Here is a 16183-nt window from a genome sequence, read left to right as displayed (position 1 = left end):
GTTTGAACAAGATCAAAATTGCTCCTGTGGCTAGTTACCAATGAATTTGTTAACATTTATCAAGTGAATTGCGTTTCAGTTACTAATGACACACAAAGTGGAGAAGGTGGCCAGGCTGTGGGGAAGTTGCAAAGGAACCAGGCTAATATGATAGTTCTTTCAAAATATGATGGACTGAATGGCTGCCTTCCGTGCTGCACCATTTTGTAATTTCTATGGATGTGTTTTATTTACAGAAAACACATGTTCCATACCGTGACAGTAAGATGACTCGAATTCTTCAGGATTCCCTCGGTGGCAACTGCCGAACTACCATAATTATTTGTTGCTCGCCCTCCAGTTTTAATGATGCTGAATCGAAAACAACTCTGATGTTTGGCCAGAGGTAAGAATCTCATCTAAGCCAACATGGTGCTTACAGTAATTTCACAGGAGATAAACAATTAATTAAGCATGACCACAGGATCATTTAACTGACATATATGTTTACTAAAGTGCTACCAACATAGTTAATGAGAATTTTATGAATTTCATTTTATAAAGTAATTATTTATTTAAAAGCCATTAAAATTCTAGGTGCAAATTTCATGTGGGCTTTAAGACTAGGAGTAGATTGGCAGTTCAAAACTAATAGCACTTTGTATGGACTTGCTGTCACATTTGTTAGAAAATCAATGAAGATTTTAGATGCAAATATCGACTCTTCTATGTTTCTAATCAATGTTGAAGGCCTCATCAGCAAAGCTAATCCAATAGATTTACCTTGCAGGCATTAGACCATAAGTCAAAGAAACTTAATCTAACTTTACACAAATCATTGCAGGTTATCCTGACTTCAAAAACACACAATATATTGTTGAGACTTTAGGAATATGTCTCAAGGGGTTATTTCAGGGCCTGGAACTCTTGGGCATTGTGAAGCTGAACATATTTTCATTGTACAAAGTAAATTTGATGCATTATTTCAAGTCAAGAACTGGCGCAGTGAATCTGTTATAGACAAGTTATGTTGGACAAATTGATTTTTTTTTCTCTTTGAACAAATGCCTGGACAAGTGGAAGGCTTAGTGATCTTTAGTTTCAAACAGTGTCTCCCCGCTACTTGATTCCTTCTAGGAAGGATTTCTTATTGCCTTCTGAGTAAATGTGAATTTCCTTACACTGTCATCTGTTCCATTGAATAGTGGCCAGTTTGAAATCAGTTCTGGCTCTCCAGCTGCATTTCGCCATTGACTATTGATTTTTTAACTCATTTTGTAGGCTGGTCCATCATGCAGCTAATTATTGAGATTTCTTTTTAACAGACACATTCAAAAATATAACCATCTTTGGGACACTGATGCTTCCAAGTATTCAATGGTATACCATCAATAAATTTGCAGTTGGGAATCTGGTCTTCACTCCTCTCAAAATCAGATCAGAGTTTATAACTGTGTACACAGATCAACTCATGCACAGTTGATCTGTGTGCAGTTTGGGATTGGAATAGACTCTGAGTAGTGTGGGAGGTGATGAGGTGGGGATGGTATGAGGGAGATCAGGCTATAGAACAAAGAATGTAGGTCAGCTTAAGATGCTTTGTTGGAAAATGAGGGAATGCACTTGGATAGTTCATCAGGAGTTGGCATGTTTTCCAAATTAATTCAGATTTCCGTGCTGAATTAAAGTCACTCCAGAGTCTCCTGCAGTGGTTAGGGCACCCTAGCCTTAGCAACAGTCATGAGGTTGGCTGAATTGCTGTTCATAGGTGAATCATTTGTGATGCATGAATCATGGGTGATTTCTTCAAGCAGGTGCCCATCTCCTCTCTAGATATCAGGCTGCAGCGAACTATCCATTCCATGATGGGTCTTGTTTAATCCTTCACCTACCCTATTCACTCAATGAAGCAAGCTGGCTAGGAAAGGTTATAAGCAGCAGTAGAATAGACTGCATTTGGTAAATCTCTCCATCTAACAGAGCAAAGACCATAAAGAACAACGGCAATCTGTCAACCTGGAGTTGACGGCAGAGGAATGGAAGAAGAAATATGAGAAGGAAAAGGAGAAAAACAAGTCCCTGAAGAATGCTCTTCAGCACCTGGAGATGGAGCTAAACAGATGGAGAAATGGTAAGTTATCAAAGCTGCATCTAACTTAAGGCTATTACTATGAGCAACAAATCTGAAGGAGTGTATGGGTTTTACCAAAATCATGTTAATTGGTGATTCCTAAATGTATAGTAACTCGTATTGCATTCTGTGGTGATCAAGAAGATTATGGAGCTGGAGAGATTTAGAGGTGGGGAAGGGCAAGACCCGGAAAGAATTGAAAACAAGTGAGAATTTTAATGTTTTAGTGAGTTACCAGGGAGAAGGATGAGCCAATGGAGTTCACGGTGGAAGGAGTGAAGATCATGACTTTGATCTTTGTTTGAGGGAGTTTCTGCTCATCTATTACCGGGTGTTGTATAGACAATTTAAGGATCGAAAAGTAGTGAAGCCAAGAGAACGGTAATGAGTTGGATGTGGGCGATATCAATTTCCATGTAGAAATTAATTCTCGATGTTGCTGCCTTGCGATTTTATGCAGGAACAGAAAATTGGAGTGATAAACCAAGGATTGATATTTGGGGTTGGCAGAAGTAGTGGTGTGGAAAGAGAAGCCACTACTGGTGATTCTCTGGTTGACCAAATACAAAGACGGGCAAGGGCAGTTGGAAAGGGACGGTGTGATCCAATGTGTCATTTATGCCAGAAGGGCACATGATTAGAAGCTTGGTCAGAAACCGACTTTAGAAAATCCTGCCAGGTTGAAAAGGATGAGGAAGGTCTTTGTCACAATTGCATAATGCTCCATATTTTATGCCTTTTGATTTAACAGCGCCACTTCCATTGAAGACACAGGTGCTGGGAGAACTCAGCAGGTCAGGCAGCACCTGTGGAGAGAAATGGACAGATGACATTTCTGAGTCTCAACCCAAAATGTTGACTGACCATTTGCCTCCACAGATGCTGCCTGACCCACTGAATTCCTCCAGCATCTTGTGTGTTGCTCTAGGTTCTAGCATATGCAGTCTCTTGCACCTCCATTTCTATTGAGTTGTTTCCTGGAGGTCCTTGGTTATTGTGCTTTGTGACGTGCTAAATTTAGCAGCAAAAAGGGGAAGATGCCATTTTATAGTTGAGGAAGAGTGTGAAATATTGGGATAAAAGAAGTTGGAGGTAATGATTCAAGGGGTTTGGTGTTTTTGGAGGAGGGTAACTCATCTGGGCTATTAAAAGAAGCAAGAGAAGAAAGTATGGAGGCTATGACCATTTATTTTTCAATCTTTCTTGGCTATGGGAGTAGCGCCAGGGGATTGCAGGACTGCTAACGTTACTGTTGCTGAGAAAGGGAGGAAGTGATAAATGGATTGATCACATGGTCAGTTAGTTTAACTTGGGTGATGGGCAAATTATTGGAATCACTTCCACAATTCCATTCAAATTAAACCTTCATTTTAAAAGGAAGAGATTAATCAAGAATTTTTAGGGTGGATTTGTTAAGGGGAGGTCAAGTCTGATTAGCAGATTGTTAACGCCTCAAAAAAAAACTCAAAGGTCTATGAGGGCAGAGCACTTGATGTTGGCTACTTGGATTTCAGTAAAGTTTTTGACAATGTCTCACTGGTCAAATTAAGTAGAGGCCCATAGGGTGCAAGGGAGATTGGCAAATTGTATTCACAGTGACTCAGTAGTGGAAACAAAGGGTGACTTTGTGATTGGATAGCTGTTACTAGTGGGGTTCCATTGGACCCAGTACACAGTCACTTTTTTTCTTGTAGTACACATTGATGAGTTAATCTTTAAAATATATGGGGCATGATAAAGAAGTTGACAGAGGAAACAAAAATTGGTCCTGTGTTTGATAGCAGGGAGGAGAGTTTAGATAGTCTGATCAGTTGGGCAGAAAGTGACAAATGTAATTGTAATCCAGGGAGGTGTAAGCTAATGATTTGGGGAGATGTAATAAGACAAGAGAATATACAGTAAATGGGGGAATATTGAATAGTGTGGAGGAATAGATTGACCAGAATGTATCCAACAAGATGCTGGAGCAATTCAGTGGGTCAGGCAGCATCTATTGAGCAAAATGGACAGTCGGCATTTTGGGTCGAGACCTTTCTGGACCCGTTCCTCCTACACCGACCCCAGCCCCCTATTACCCTGTTTCTTTCCCCTCTACCCATTCCATCTGCCTATCAGCCACACACTCCTTCCACTAGGTCCCACCTCCCTTATTTGATTCCATACTCCACCTTCCTTTCCTATTAGGTTCCATCATCTGCAGCTCTGTGTTGCCTCCACCTTTCACCTCCCAGCCTCTTTCCTTCTCCATCTGCCTGTTACCCCTCCTTATATGGATCCATCTTTCCCCGGCTAGTTCCTGCATCACCCCTTCCCCTCACCTCTTCTACTGGCTATCTCCCCTCTATCTTAAAAAAAAACTCCTCAACCAAAGAGTATATGTCTGCAGATCCTTAAAAACTACCAGGACATGTTAATACTGTGTTTCTTCTTTTAAAAAAAGGCAGAAGGGATGTTCTTTATTATCTGAGACATAATGTAACAGCAGAGAGGTTATGTTAGAGCTGTATACAGTATTAACTATAGTTTGAATGGTAAGTATAGTTCTAATCACCACATTAGAGGATAAGATGTGATTGCACTGGAGAAGCTACAGAGGGGATTTATGAAGATGTTGCCAGTACTAAAGTTTCATCTAAGAGGAAATACAGGATAGTCTGCAATGATTTTATTTGGAACAAGAGGCTGAAGCACCATTGACCTTAGAGGTTTATGAGATCATAAGGGGCATCGATAGGGTATATTGTTGGTCTTTTTCCCAGGGTAGGGGAGTCTAGAACTTAGAGGGAAAAGGTTTAAGGTGAGAGGGGAAAAGATTTAAAGGGGACCTGAGGAGCAAGTTTCACACACACAGGGTGGTGGGTATATGGAACGAGCTGCCAGAGGAAGTGTGGAGGAGGGTACAGTTACAACATTTTGGAAGTTTAGAGTTTAGACGTTTGGACAGGTGCATAGATAGGAAAGGTTTAGAGGGATATGGGCCAAACGCAGGCAAATGGAACTCGCTCAGGTAGGCACCTTGGTTGGCATGGGCGTGTTGAGCTGAAGGACTTGTTTCCATCGGGTATACCTGTGACTCTAACTTAATTGAGTGTATAAATTTGAAGCCTAAAAGTAGTAAATGGAAAATGCCCATTTCTCTTTCTAGAGGGGTCAAAGTGCAAAGTAATTGGTAGAAGTAGGACAATGAGGATATGTTTTCACCCAGAGGATCTGGAACTTGCTGACCGTAAGGGTGGTAAAGGCAGAAACTCTCATCACTTTTGAAAGGTATTTGGATGTGAACTTGGAAGCTTAATCTCCAGAGCAATGGATCTGAATTTACAAAAAAAGGTGGTTTGCACGAGCTATGATTTCAAACTGGTGCCTGGTGCTGAGGAAGCTGCAGGTCACAGATCTGATCCACCTTTATTGCTGCTTCCATGTTATGGGTTAAATTCCCTGAACTCTCTGAAAACTCCTTTGTTGCATCAACTAGAGGTGAAGCCTGTGCTTTTTTTTTCTGATTGATCTGGTGATGCCAGAGTAATTTTATATTACGTGAAAATCGATGTTCCATTTATTGGTGTTGTTTTAATCTTTGCCCCGAGCTATTCTATGCCTGGTTGCATCAAGTAAAAATGTAAGTAATCCTCACTAGGTTGTGATTCAGAGAAGAAGGAGCTTTATTGTACCTTTTCCTTTATTGTAACTATTTTCAAGCTAAATACATATTGAAGTTTAGTTAACCAGGATAGTGAGGGAGTCCTGTTAAGTAGAGTTTTAAGAATGACAGGCGGATAATCTGGGGGGGGGGGGGGGGGGGCGGGGCGGGGTGGTGGAGGAGAGAGAGTCTTAATAGTGCATATTTGTTGTGAGGAAAGTTACATGGTTTGCTTTCAATTTATTGGGAATGTAGAGTTATTTTGGCTATTCATCATTAGGATACGTCTGAAAATTTCATTGACCAAATTATTAATACAGCCATGACTTTAGATAAAGTGACATGCATTTATAGTACCAGTAACATTTGTGAAATGTAGGATTTTGATTAGGATAACTGAAGACATTTGCATGGAATCTGCTAGCTTAGTGTTAGTGTTGCTATATTGTTATAGGAACAATTCCTTGAGTGAAATATCTTGGGACTTGAGATTTTATACAGTCTTCAGTAGGTTTTACAAACTGAGGCAGTGCAGAGGAGAGGATGCAGAGAAGATTTACATTGATGACACTAGAAATGCAAGTGTATTTCAGAGTTTGTGGATTGTGGCTTATGGACAGATGGAGTGGGTGGAGGAGAGTGATGAAACTGGGTAATGGTTGAGGGGGCAGTTGCTGGGGTGGGTGTCGTATTTTGATTATACATTGATTGCTGCAAACCGTAATTTAATATCACTGAGCTTTGGGATATAAATAGTTCTCTGGAAAAACTGCAAAAAGGAATCTCTTATTTGGATTCCAATTTAAGGGGAACATTTAAGTATGATGAGATTCAAAAATGAAAAGGGTAATATATGCAGGCTTGAAGGCATCTCATCCACAATCCATCAATCTGAAGTCCGCTTTAGTATTTGCCTAGGGACACATTTCTAGAGTGCAAGAGAGTGTCGACAGCAGATTTGTGTTCTAGTTAACATGGTGAAAAGAAAACACGAATGTTGTCTTAATCTGGCAGAGTCTTTTCGGTTACACATTTAAGGCAACCTTGGGAAATCTGCTGAAGTGCTGGAGACACTGTTCAAACACGCTGTTTGTCCATCAACAACAAATTTAGTTCAAACAATCTTGAGCCAGTCACTTCTTTATGCTTTCAGCTGAATATATAACCAGGCCTCACCTGAGATGATGTGCTGGGGATCAAGTAGTAGAGGAACCTAAGTCTATATGAGGTGCTCTGCGAAACGGTCACCTAGTCTGCGTTTGGTGTCTCCAATGTAGAGGAGGCCACATTTGAAGCACCGAATGCAGTAGCTGATATTAAGGGAGGTGCAGGTGAATCTCTGTCTCACCTGAAAGGACTGTTTGGGTCCCTGGATGGAGGTGGAGCCAGGACATCTGAGATGTTCAACTTTTCTAGCCGGGGCTTCCTCCCACCCCCACCCCCTGACTGTGGTCGAGAAACATCGCACCCATATCTCTGCCATTTCCGGCACCTCTGCTCTCACCCCCACCCCTCCCACCCCCAACAGGGATAGGGTCCCCCTCGTCCTCACATTCATTCTGACTCCATTTTCCCATCTCCACTCCCCCCCCCCCCCCCCCCCACCCCCCCCCCCCCCCCCCCCCCCCCCCCCCCCCCCCCCCCCCCACCCATCCTGCTCCCACCCTGGGAACTTACCACTGCCCTTGCCATAGGTGCAACACCTGTCCCTACACCACCTCCATCCAGGGATCCAAACAGTCCTTTCAGGTGAGACAGAGATTCACCTGCACCTCCCTTAATATCAGCTACTGCATTCGGTGCTCCGTGTGGCCTCCTCTACATTGGTGAGACCAAACACAGACTAGGTGACCGGTTCGCAGAACACCTGTGCTCTATCTGTAACCGTGATCTGCATCTCCCCATTGCCAGTCACTTCAGCTCCCCCTCCCATACCATCACTGATATGTCAGTCCTCGGCCTCCTTGACTGCCAGGAGAATTCCAAGTGCAAACTGGAGGAACAGCACCTCATTTTCTGTCTTGGAATCTTGCAGCCTAATGGCATGAACATTGAATTCTCCCACTTCAATCACCACCCCCCCCCCCCCCCCCCACCACACACACACACACACACACACACACACACACACACACACACACACACACACCACCCATGCTTCTTGTCTTCTTCCCTCTTCTAGCCTATCTTTTTTTTCTACCCTTCTTTTCCCTCTCTCTCCTTGCCTTTGACCCATCCCCCGGTGGATCTGCTCTCCCCTCCTCCCCGCACCTGCCTATCACTACCTCTTACCTGCATCTACCTATCACCACCTTGTGCCCACCCCGCCTCCCCTCTTTTGTCCATCTATCACTGCTCTGCTTTTCCCTCCTATATATTGGGTTTCCCCTTTTTCCTATCTTCAGTCCTGAAGAAGGGTCCTGACCCTAAATGTTGACGGCCTGCTTTTCTCCATGGATGCTGCCTGGCCTGCTGAGTTCCTCCAGCATCATAGTGTTTTTTCATCTAGATTCCAGCATCTGCAGTCCTTTTGTTTCTCTGTTGGGGCCATTAGTCTTGTATCAGTGTCATGGAAATGTAATATCCCACAATACTTGTCACACCCCACTAAACTGCTAATTTGGAAGCAAACTCCAATGGCTTTTAATAGTACCTCATGATGTGTCACTTTACAGTACATTCCAGTCAGTAGCTAGATCGTTTAGGGAAATATACTTGTGTTGTCTCAATAACCCTTCCTAGTAATGATTGCTCTTGTTTACTCTTTTGTTTTTTTTTACATACATGAAGTTCCTTTCATTGTGAAGTAGGTGTATCTTTTTGGTTTAGTGTGAACAATGCAGTGGAAGATCTGCCAATCTGTAAAGATATGCACATTGTGTAATATTCTGTCAGAATAGGATGTGAATTTTGAACTTCTAGAGAAATTGTTGTGCAATTTGGAATCCGCAGAGCAGTAGGGGTCATGTCGATTGTGATGGAGTGCATCAATAATGTATAATGTGTTTGTTTAGATGGAATGAAAGGGATTTAATTTGTTGGTATTCAATATTATTGGTTAGCAGTGGAATAATAAGGACCTTAATGGGTATATTAACATTATATTCTGCTGCTGTGGCTGCTGAAAACAGTTTCAAAGCACTAGTAGCACATCTCCAGGGCATGCACAGAATCTGCATCAAAAACTGTCCATTTTTATCCTTGCAGCCTCTGTTTTATTGAAAAACTGGCTTGACTTACTGAGTCAAAACACCGGAGGCCTTAACAAGCTTGATTCATCACATTTATTTTCAAAGTGGTACGGTAGTGTCGCAGTTAGCGTTACGCTATTCAGTGCCAGTGATCGGGGTTCGATTCTTGCTGCTGTCTGTAAGGAGTCTGTACGTTCTCCCTGTGTCTGTGTGGGTTTCCTCCCGGTGCTCCGGTTTCCTCCCACATTCCAAAGACGTACAGGTTGGTAGGTTAACATGGGTTTAAATGGGCGGAACGGACTCGTTGGGCTGGACAGGCCTGTTACCGTGCTGTTTAAAAAAAATAAAGTCAATTGCCCAGAAAGAGTGCTACTAAATCAGTTTTAAAATAGAAAGCCATAGAAATTCTTTGAATATGATCATTTTGTTTCAATTTAGTGAGGGCCTTTCATTCATTGCTGGCAGTAACCTTAAATGAGAATTCCTCTATTCTTTTTGTGCATGTATTGCAAGAGCACAGGCAGGTTGTGTTGCCAGGGCATCAGTTTGTCTTGCTTCTAAGTGTAGTGTCCTTGCTCTCCTTGCAGGTGAGTCTGTGCCTGAAGATGAACAAATCGATGCAAAGGATCAGAAGACCTTGGAGCCATGTGACAACCAGACGACCATTGACAATGTTGTTGCAGCACCCAAAATCACAGCAGGGGAGAGGGTAAAATTAGAGGAAGAGATCAGCAATTTGTACAAACAGCTTGATGACAAGGTTTGTATTCGAAGACAGATGGACCTTGTGTGGTGACAGATTCCGCCTCCATGTGGGAGTGGGTCAGAATATGCAAATAAGCAACACCGTGATCGCAGCATTTTAAAAATAAAATGAGGCAGTTTGTGCAGAGGAAATGGTACATGTTGTAGTGTAAACGGAGGACTTGATAAGACCATAAAATAAAGGAGCAGAAGTTGGTCATTCGGCCCATCGAGTCTGCTCCGCCATTCTATCATGAGCTGATCCATTCTCCCATTTAGCCCCACTCCCCCGCCTTCTCACCGTAACCTTTGATGCCCTGGCTGCTCAGAGACCGACCAATCTCTGCCTTAAATACACCCAATGACTTTGCCTCCACAGCTGCCTGTGGCAACAAATTCCATAGATTCACCACTCTCTGGCTAAAGAAATTTCTCCGCATCTCTGTTCTGAATGGGCGCCCTTCAATCCTGAAATTGTGCCCTCTTGTACTAGACTCCCCTACCATGGGAAACAACTTTGCCACATCTACTCTGTCCAGATCTTTTAACATTCGAAATGTTTCTGAGGTTCCCCCCTCATTCTTCTGAATTCCAAGGAATACAGCCCAAGAGCTGTCAAACATTCCTCATATGTTAACCCTCTCACTCCTGGGATCATTCTAGTGAATCTTCCCTGAACCCTCTCCAATGTTAGCACATCCTTTCCTTAAGTAAGGAGCCCAAAACTGCACACAGTTTTGTTGGCATGGACTTAATGGGCCAAAGGGCCTGTTTCCATGCTATGACTATATCCTCTTTTAAATAAAGAGACCAAAATTGTACACACTAAGGCCCAAGATATCTCTACTCTTGTACTCAAATCCTCTGACAATAAACCCAATGTGAGGTATAGATAGATAGTCAGGATCATTTTCCCATGGGCAGGGGTATTGGTTTAAGGGGAGAGGAAGAGGTTTTAAAGTGGATTTAAGGGAAAAGGTTGCTTTTACTTAGAGAACGGTTGATATCAGGAGTACACTGCCAGAGGTGACTAGACAAGGCCTAGAAAGATTATGGATCAAATGCAGGCATTCGTGTAGATGGGCATGGACGTGGTGGGCCAAAGGGTCTGTTCCTGTGCTGTTCGACACTGACTCTATGACCAGTGGCCTCTCTAATTGCCTGCTCCACTTGCATGTTAAATTTCAGTGACTTGTATACAAGGACACTGCACTGAACATCAACTCTTTTTCCAGTCTCTCATCATTTGAAGAAAAAATGCTTGGCATATTGGTGAGGCCAAATTTGGAGTATTGTGTGCAGTTCTGGTCACCTAACTATAGGAAGGATATTTGTAAGATTGAAAGAGTGCAGAGGAGATTTACTAGAATGTTTCTAGGTCTTCAGGAGTTGAGTTACAGGGAAAGATTGAACAGGTTAAGACTTTATTCCTTGGAGCACAGAAGAATGAAGGGAGATTTGATAGAGGTTTACAAAATTATGAGGGGTATAGACAGAGTTAATGCGAGTAGGCTCTTTCCACCTAGATTAGGAGAGATAAGTACGAGAGGACATGGCTTTAGGGTGAAAGGGGAAAAGTTTACGGGGAACTTCTTCACTCAGAGTGGTGGGAGTATGGAATGGGCTGCCATCTGATGTAGTAAATGCGGGCTCACTCTTGAGTTTTAAGAATAAATTGGATAGATACATGGACGGGAGAGGTCTGGAGGGTTACGGACTGGGTGCAGGTAAGTGGGACTAGCGGAATAACATTTTGGCACAGACTAGAAGGGCCAAATGGTCTGTTTTCTGTGCTGTAGTGTTCTATGTTTCTATGGTTCTATTTCCGTTTTTCCTACCATAGTGGATAACCTGACATTTTTCCCACAGTATAAACCAAGCTCCATCGATGGAGCACTTTTAACATGGCAAAAAACAGCCCAAGGTGCTTGATAGGAGTGTTGACGTGAGACTTTGGGACAGACCAAAGGCTTAAAAGAAAACATTCTGTTTAAGTAACATCTTTAAAGGAGAGGGAGACAAAGTTTTAGGGAAGGAACTCCAGAGCATAGGGTTTGGCAACTGAAAACACGGTCATTAAATCTGGAAGTGGTCAAGAGGCCAGAACTGGAGCAGAGCAGGTTTTAGGACCAAAGGAGATTGGAGAGACATGGAGCGTGGATGAGTATTTTACAACCGAACGTGCTTTTAACTGTGAGCCAATGCAGCCATCAAAGTGGAAATATTTCCTGTATTTATTAAATTATTCCCAGAAAAACTCCTGAGTTAAGAATTTAGGATGTTGCCATTGTTTCCTGTTGAATTTCTCTCTCATTTTCTGTTTAGGATGAAGAAATAAATCAGCAGAGCCAACTGACAGAGAATTTAAAGCAACAGATGCTGGATCAAGAGGAGGTGAGCTTTTATATAGAAATGAAAATGTTGAAGGCTTTTTAATCCAAGGTGACAAGAATGGCCAGAAGCGGTGATTTAACAGTGGTGATTCTTTTGGGTCTGAATCAATTGCCACACGCTAATCTGAGGAAGGGTGAAAAGAAATGCTCATTTAAAGTGGGCCCATCTTGCTGCTATCACTGGTACTGGATAACTAGCTTTCTTTCTACAAGATATCTTTATTAGTCACATGGAATGTTTTGAATCCCATGTGATTTCTTGGAGGGTTTTGAGATTAAGATGCATGGCTATTTTCAGCTGTTGGTCTCCACACGGAGGGATTATGAGAAGATCCAAGAGGAACTGAATCGTCTGCAACTGGAAAATGAAGCTGCCAAAGATGAGGTGAAGGAAGTACTGCAGGCCTTGGAGGAACTGGCTGTCAACTACGACCAGAAATCCCAAGAAGTAGAGGACAAGTCTAAAGCTAATGAACTGCTGACTGATGAATTGGCTCAAAAGACGGTAATTGTTACAATTTTTCGTGCATTTGTTTGTTTGGGGGAGGAGAGCAGTTGCTCAGCTTTAGTTTAGATCTTGGTAGGTAAGCAAGACGTCTGCTATAAGTTTAAGTTTTGCTAAGAAGACTTGGTGCATCACGCTCAACCAATATTTATCATTGAATACCAATGAGGACTGCAACACTACAAAGCAGTATTGTTCTGAGCCTGGTACTGTGAGACAAAGGACTGCACAGTTTGTTTCCCAGTTGGTTCATGTTATGTCAGGCAGGACCTTGCCATCAAAGATAGGGCTGGTATATGGCAGTAAGCTGACTGTGGTGGATCTACCAAAGGTAGGTGCCATGTAGGTTTGTCGTGGGCATGGGTTGGAGTGGCTGGCAGTACAGTTTAATCTTCATTGGCACTAAGAACAGTAAATACGCTTTTATTTTCCTTGATTTATCTGACAAGGCACCAGATGAGGAGAGGGAGCAGTTTTGAGGTTAAGCTTTAAGATCCAAGGTTAAATTGAGATTTGAAATTACTAAGAGCGCAAGAATGATAGATAGTAAATGGGGCTGTATGAGAGAGAGCAGGAATCTATTAAGTGAAATTAGGGAGAGCAACCAAAACCTGAGCTAGTGTTATTGTAGCGAAGGATAAAGCTGTGAATCATATGACAGATAGGGGAATTGGGCTAAATATATGCAGTAATGCAAAGTTTTAAGGAAATGAGAAGGGAAAGTGAAGAGAACAGATTTGTGGATGGAATAAATGGGAATCCAAGAGTCTCCTAAAGGAAGGTTAAGGAGGAATGCTATAGCCAATTAGGGAGCCAAAATGGTGAAACCTGAAAGTCTGGCTGAGTTGAGTAAATCATGGTTATAGAGTTTTACTGCACAGAAATAGGCCCCTTGGTGCACCATGTCCATGCCTTTTTTCCCATCTACACTAATTATATTCGTCCACATTAGGCCAGTATCCTTCTCTGCCTTGCATATTTGAGTGCCTGTCTAAATATCTCTTAAACATAGCAATTGTTTCTGATTCCACCACCACCTCTGGCAGTGGGTTCTAGATATCAACCACTGCGTGTGTGTTTTTAAGAAGAACTTTCCCCTCAAAATCCCCTTTAAAACTCCTTCCTCTCACTTTAAACCTATGCCCTCTTGTTTTCATCACCTCTACAGTGGGGGAAAAAGATTTTGATCACCCTGTCTATGCCTCCTATAACTTCATATACATCTCTGCGATCACTCCTCAGCCTCCTTCGCTCCAGGAAAAAATAAGTCCAGCCTTTCCAATCTCTCCTTACAACTCAAGTTCTCCAATCTGGACAACATTGCGGTGAATCTCTTCTGCGTTCTCTCCAGTGTAATCAAATTTCAGTGACCGAAGGGCTGATAACCACAAAGCACAAAGTTAAGCTGATTGGCAAAGATCCAGAGGAAACGTGAGGAAAATCTTTCTCTGCATCAACTAGCTAGATTTGCCAGTCTGCCAAGATGGTAATCGCAAATTCAAAGTAGCCTTCTAAATAAAATTGGATAAACACTTCAAGGAGATGAGCTGGCAGGAATATGGGGCACAAGTGGAAGATAAATTAACTGGGTAACATGGGCTTGATGGGTCAAATGGCTTTCTCCTGTGCCGCATTGTATGATTCTGTGAAGAAAAAAGTTGTTCTTTATCATTTAGGTTGTTGCTGAAACTAGTCATTTTAAAATGGTGAGTGTCACATCATTCTCTTTTTAACCTGCAGATTTACATTTAAACTTTTTTCTGTAGAGTACTTTAATAGTTTTTCAGAAAGAACTCAACCAACTCCAGGAGCTCAGCAACCATCAGAAGAAGAGGGCAACTGAGATACTGAATGTCTTGTTGAAGGACCTGGGAGAAATCAGTGGAATCATTGGCAACAGTGAAGTAAAGCTGGTAGGTCAATTGGAAATCTTGGTCCAAGCAGGAATGAATTGACACAATATAAGAATGTAATAAGTTGATCCTCCACCACACTTCTTGTTGGCATAATATGACAGTAGTCCACATAAGAAGCAAACAAATGCAGAACTTTATATGCAAATTAGGTAGCCATAATCTTTTTCATTCATTTAGAAAATGTTCTGCAGGAAATTAGCTTGATCAAGTGACCATGCCCTAGGTGAACTAATAACCTTGGCAAGTTTGCGCTAATCTTTTGAAGACCTTTTTGAGGATGTTCTGCGAATTAAGTTCCATTACTGGGTGCAAGGACAACAATAGACAGTTTATATAAAAAAAACTTTTCAATGTGGTTTTTTAAAAAAAAACTGACTTTCACATCATAACTAGCAGATTGTTGCAACTTGTGTGCCTTTTCCAGTTATTTAAAATTGGCTAAAATGGTGATATTGGATTGACTTTGTAAATAAAAAGTTATTTTGTGATGAAAGCATTTTAAGCAGAATTAATAAGATTGCACCATATTATCATGCCTTAATAAGTATTCTTTGATATATTACAGCAATTTTTTTTGGAAGTAGTAGTTCATGACAAATTATCTGGAAAATAATGTAAATTCGGTTGGGGGGGGGGGACGGGAGTGGTAGAGAACATTTTTAAAAACTGGAATTTTGTCCTAAAGTTGGTTAATTGAAGGAGAGGAGCAACATTAAGGCTGTTTGTGTTCTGAGTAGTGCAGTAGTAGGAGAGACAGGCTAGTCAGCTGTTTAAAGCAGAGAACATTGCTCAATAGTCCAACAGATGTTTGGAATTGCCTTTATTGATCACTTGTTTACTCTGGTCATTTGGGTTATTGAACATGTCGCTCTGTAACTGGCTTCCATTGTACTCGAGTTACAATGGCAAATATTGAGCCATCTGTTCATTCACTGAGCTTGTAGAATGAGACTGGCAGTTTGGCTCAGTGAGCCTTACCCACGCTAGCTGCGTTCAGCATGCCTATCACAACTTGTGGCTTTTTTTTTGCAGGAACTACAAACTTTATTTGATATGTTTGCAATTGAATTTTGAAATCTGGTACTTGGAATTGTTGGGGTGATTTTAGGGCAAATTAATTAAATGAGCACTCTCCTGAATTCCTGATATGCATCCAGTACCAGAAACACATTTTTAATAATAAATCTTTTTATGGATTAGCTAAGGCTAGCTGTGAAAGAATTCAATTGCATTGGTGGGGGAGGCCAATTGAAAGGTTTTCAGCTAGATCATGTTAACAATTAAAGAATTTGTCGTGTATTTCAACTCTTCTACTACTGCTTAACTTAAATTCGGTTAATTAATAAAATCTGAAAAATAAAAAAAAACTAATGGTGGCTGCAGATTGTTGTAAAAACCCATCTGATTCACTGACGTTTGTTGGGAAGGACGTCTAATGTCATCAGCTAATCTGACCCGAATGTTACTCCAACCCCAATGCAGAGGGGTTGCCCTTTACTTGGGGGTGCACTTAACTTGCCCTTTGAAGTGGCCTAGCAAACTGCTCAGTTTGAGGATCAGCGATACATGTTGGACTTGTCAGAGCAGCCGGCACCCTGTGTATGAATAAAAAAAAGACTCCATTGGCTATCTGCTCTTTCAGAACCATGCTGGGTGTGGATGGTGTATCTAGTGCTGGGGATAT

The 16183-nt window shown here is 41.9% G+C and overlaps 1 protein-coding gene across 1 annotated transcript in view; it reads left to right on the top strand.

The window, feature by feature from the left end:
- The window catches only part of LOC127576242 (kinesin heavy chain-like), a 116153-nt gene that overhangs the window by 65553 nt on the left and 34417 nt on the right, over nucleotides 1-16183 (top strand). The window contains 7 exon segments of the mRNA XM_052026728.1: nucleotides 237-385; nucleotides 1960-1984; nucleotides 1987-2110; nucleotides 9529-9701; nucleotides 12011-12079; nucleotides 12377-12583; nucleotides 14350-14496. Coding sequence (XP_051882688.1) covers nucleotides 237-385; nucleotides 1960-1984; nucleotides 1987-2110; nucleotides 9529-9701; nucleotides 12011-12079; nucleotides 12377-12583; nucleotides 14350-14496 — 894 coding nt within the window.

The sequence above is a fragment of the Pristis pectinata genome, chromosome 1, assembly GCF_009764475.1.
Source record: "Pristis pectinata isolate sPriPec2 chromosome 1, sPriPec2.1.pri, whole genome shotgun sequence".
NCBI classification, from domain to species: domain Eukaryota; kingdom Metazoa; phylum Chordata; class Chondrichthyes; order Rhinopristiformes; family Pristidae; genus Pristis; species Pristis pectinata.
The sequence above is the reverse complement of the archived record's forward strand: the minus strand, read 5'-3'. Positions and strand labels throughout refer to the sequence as shown.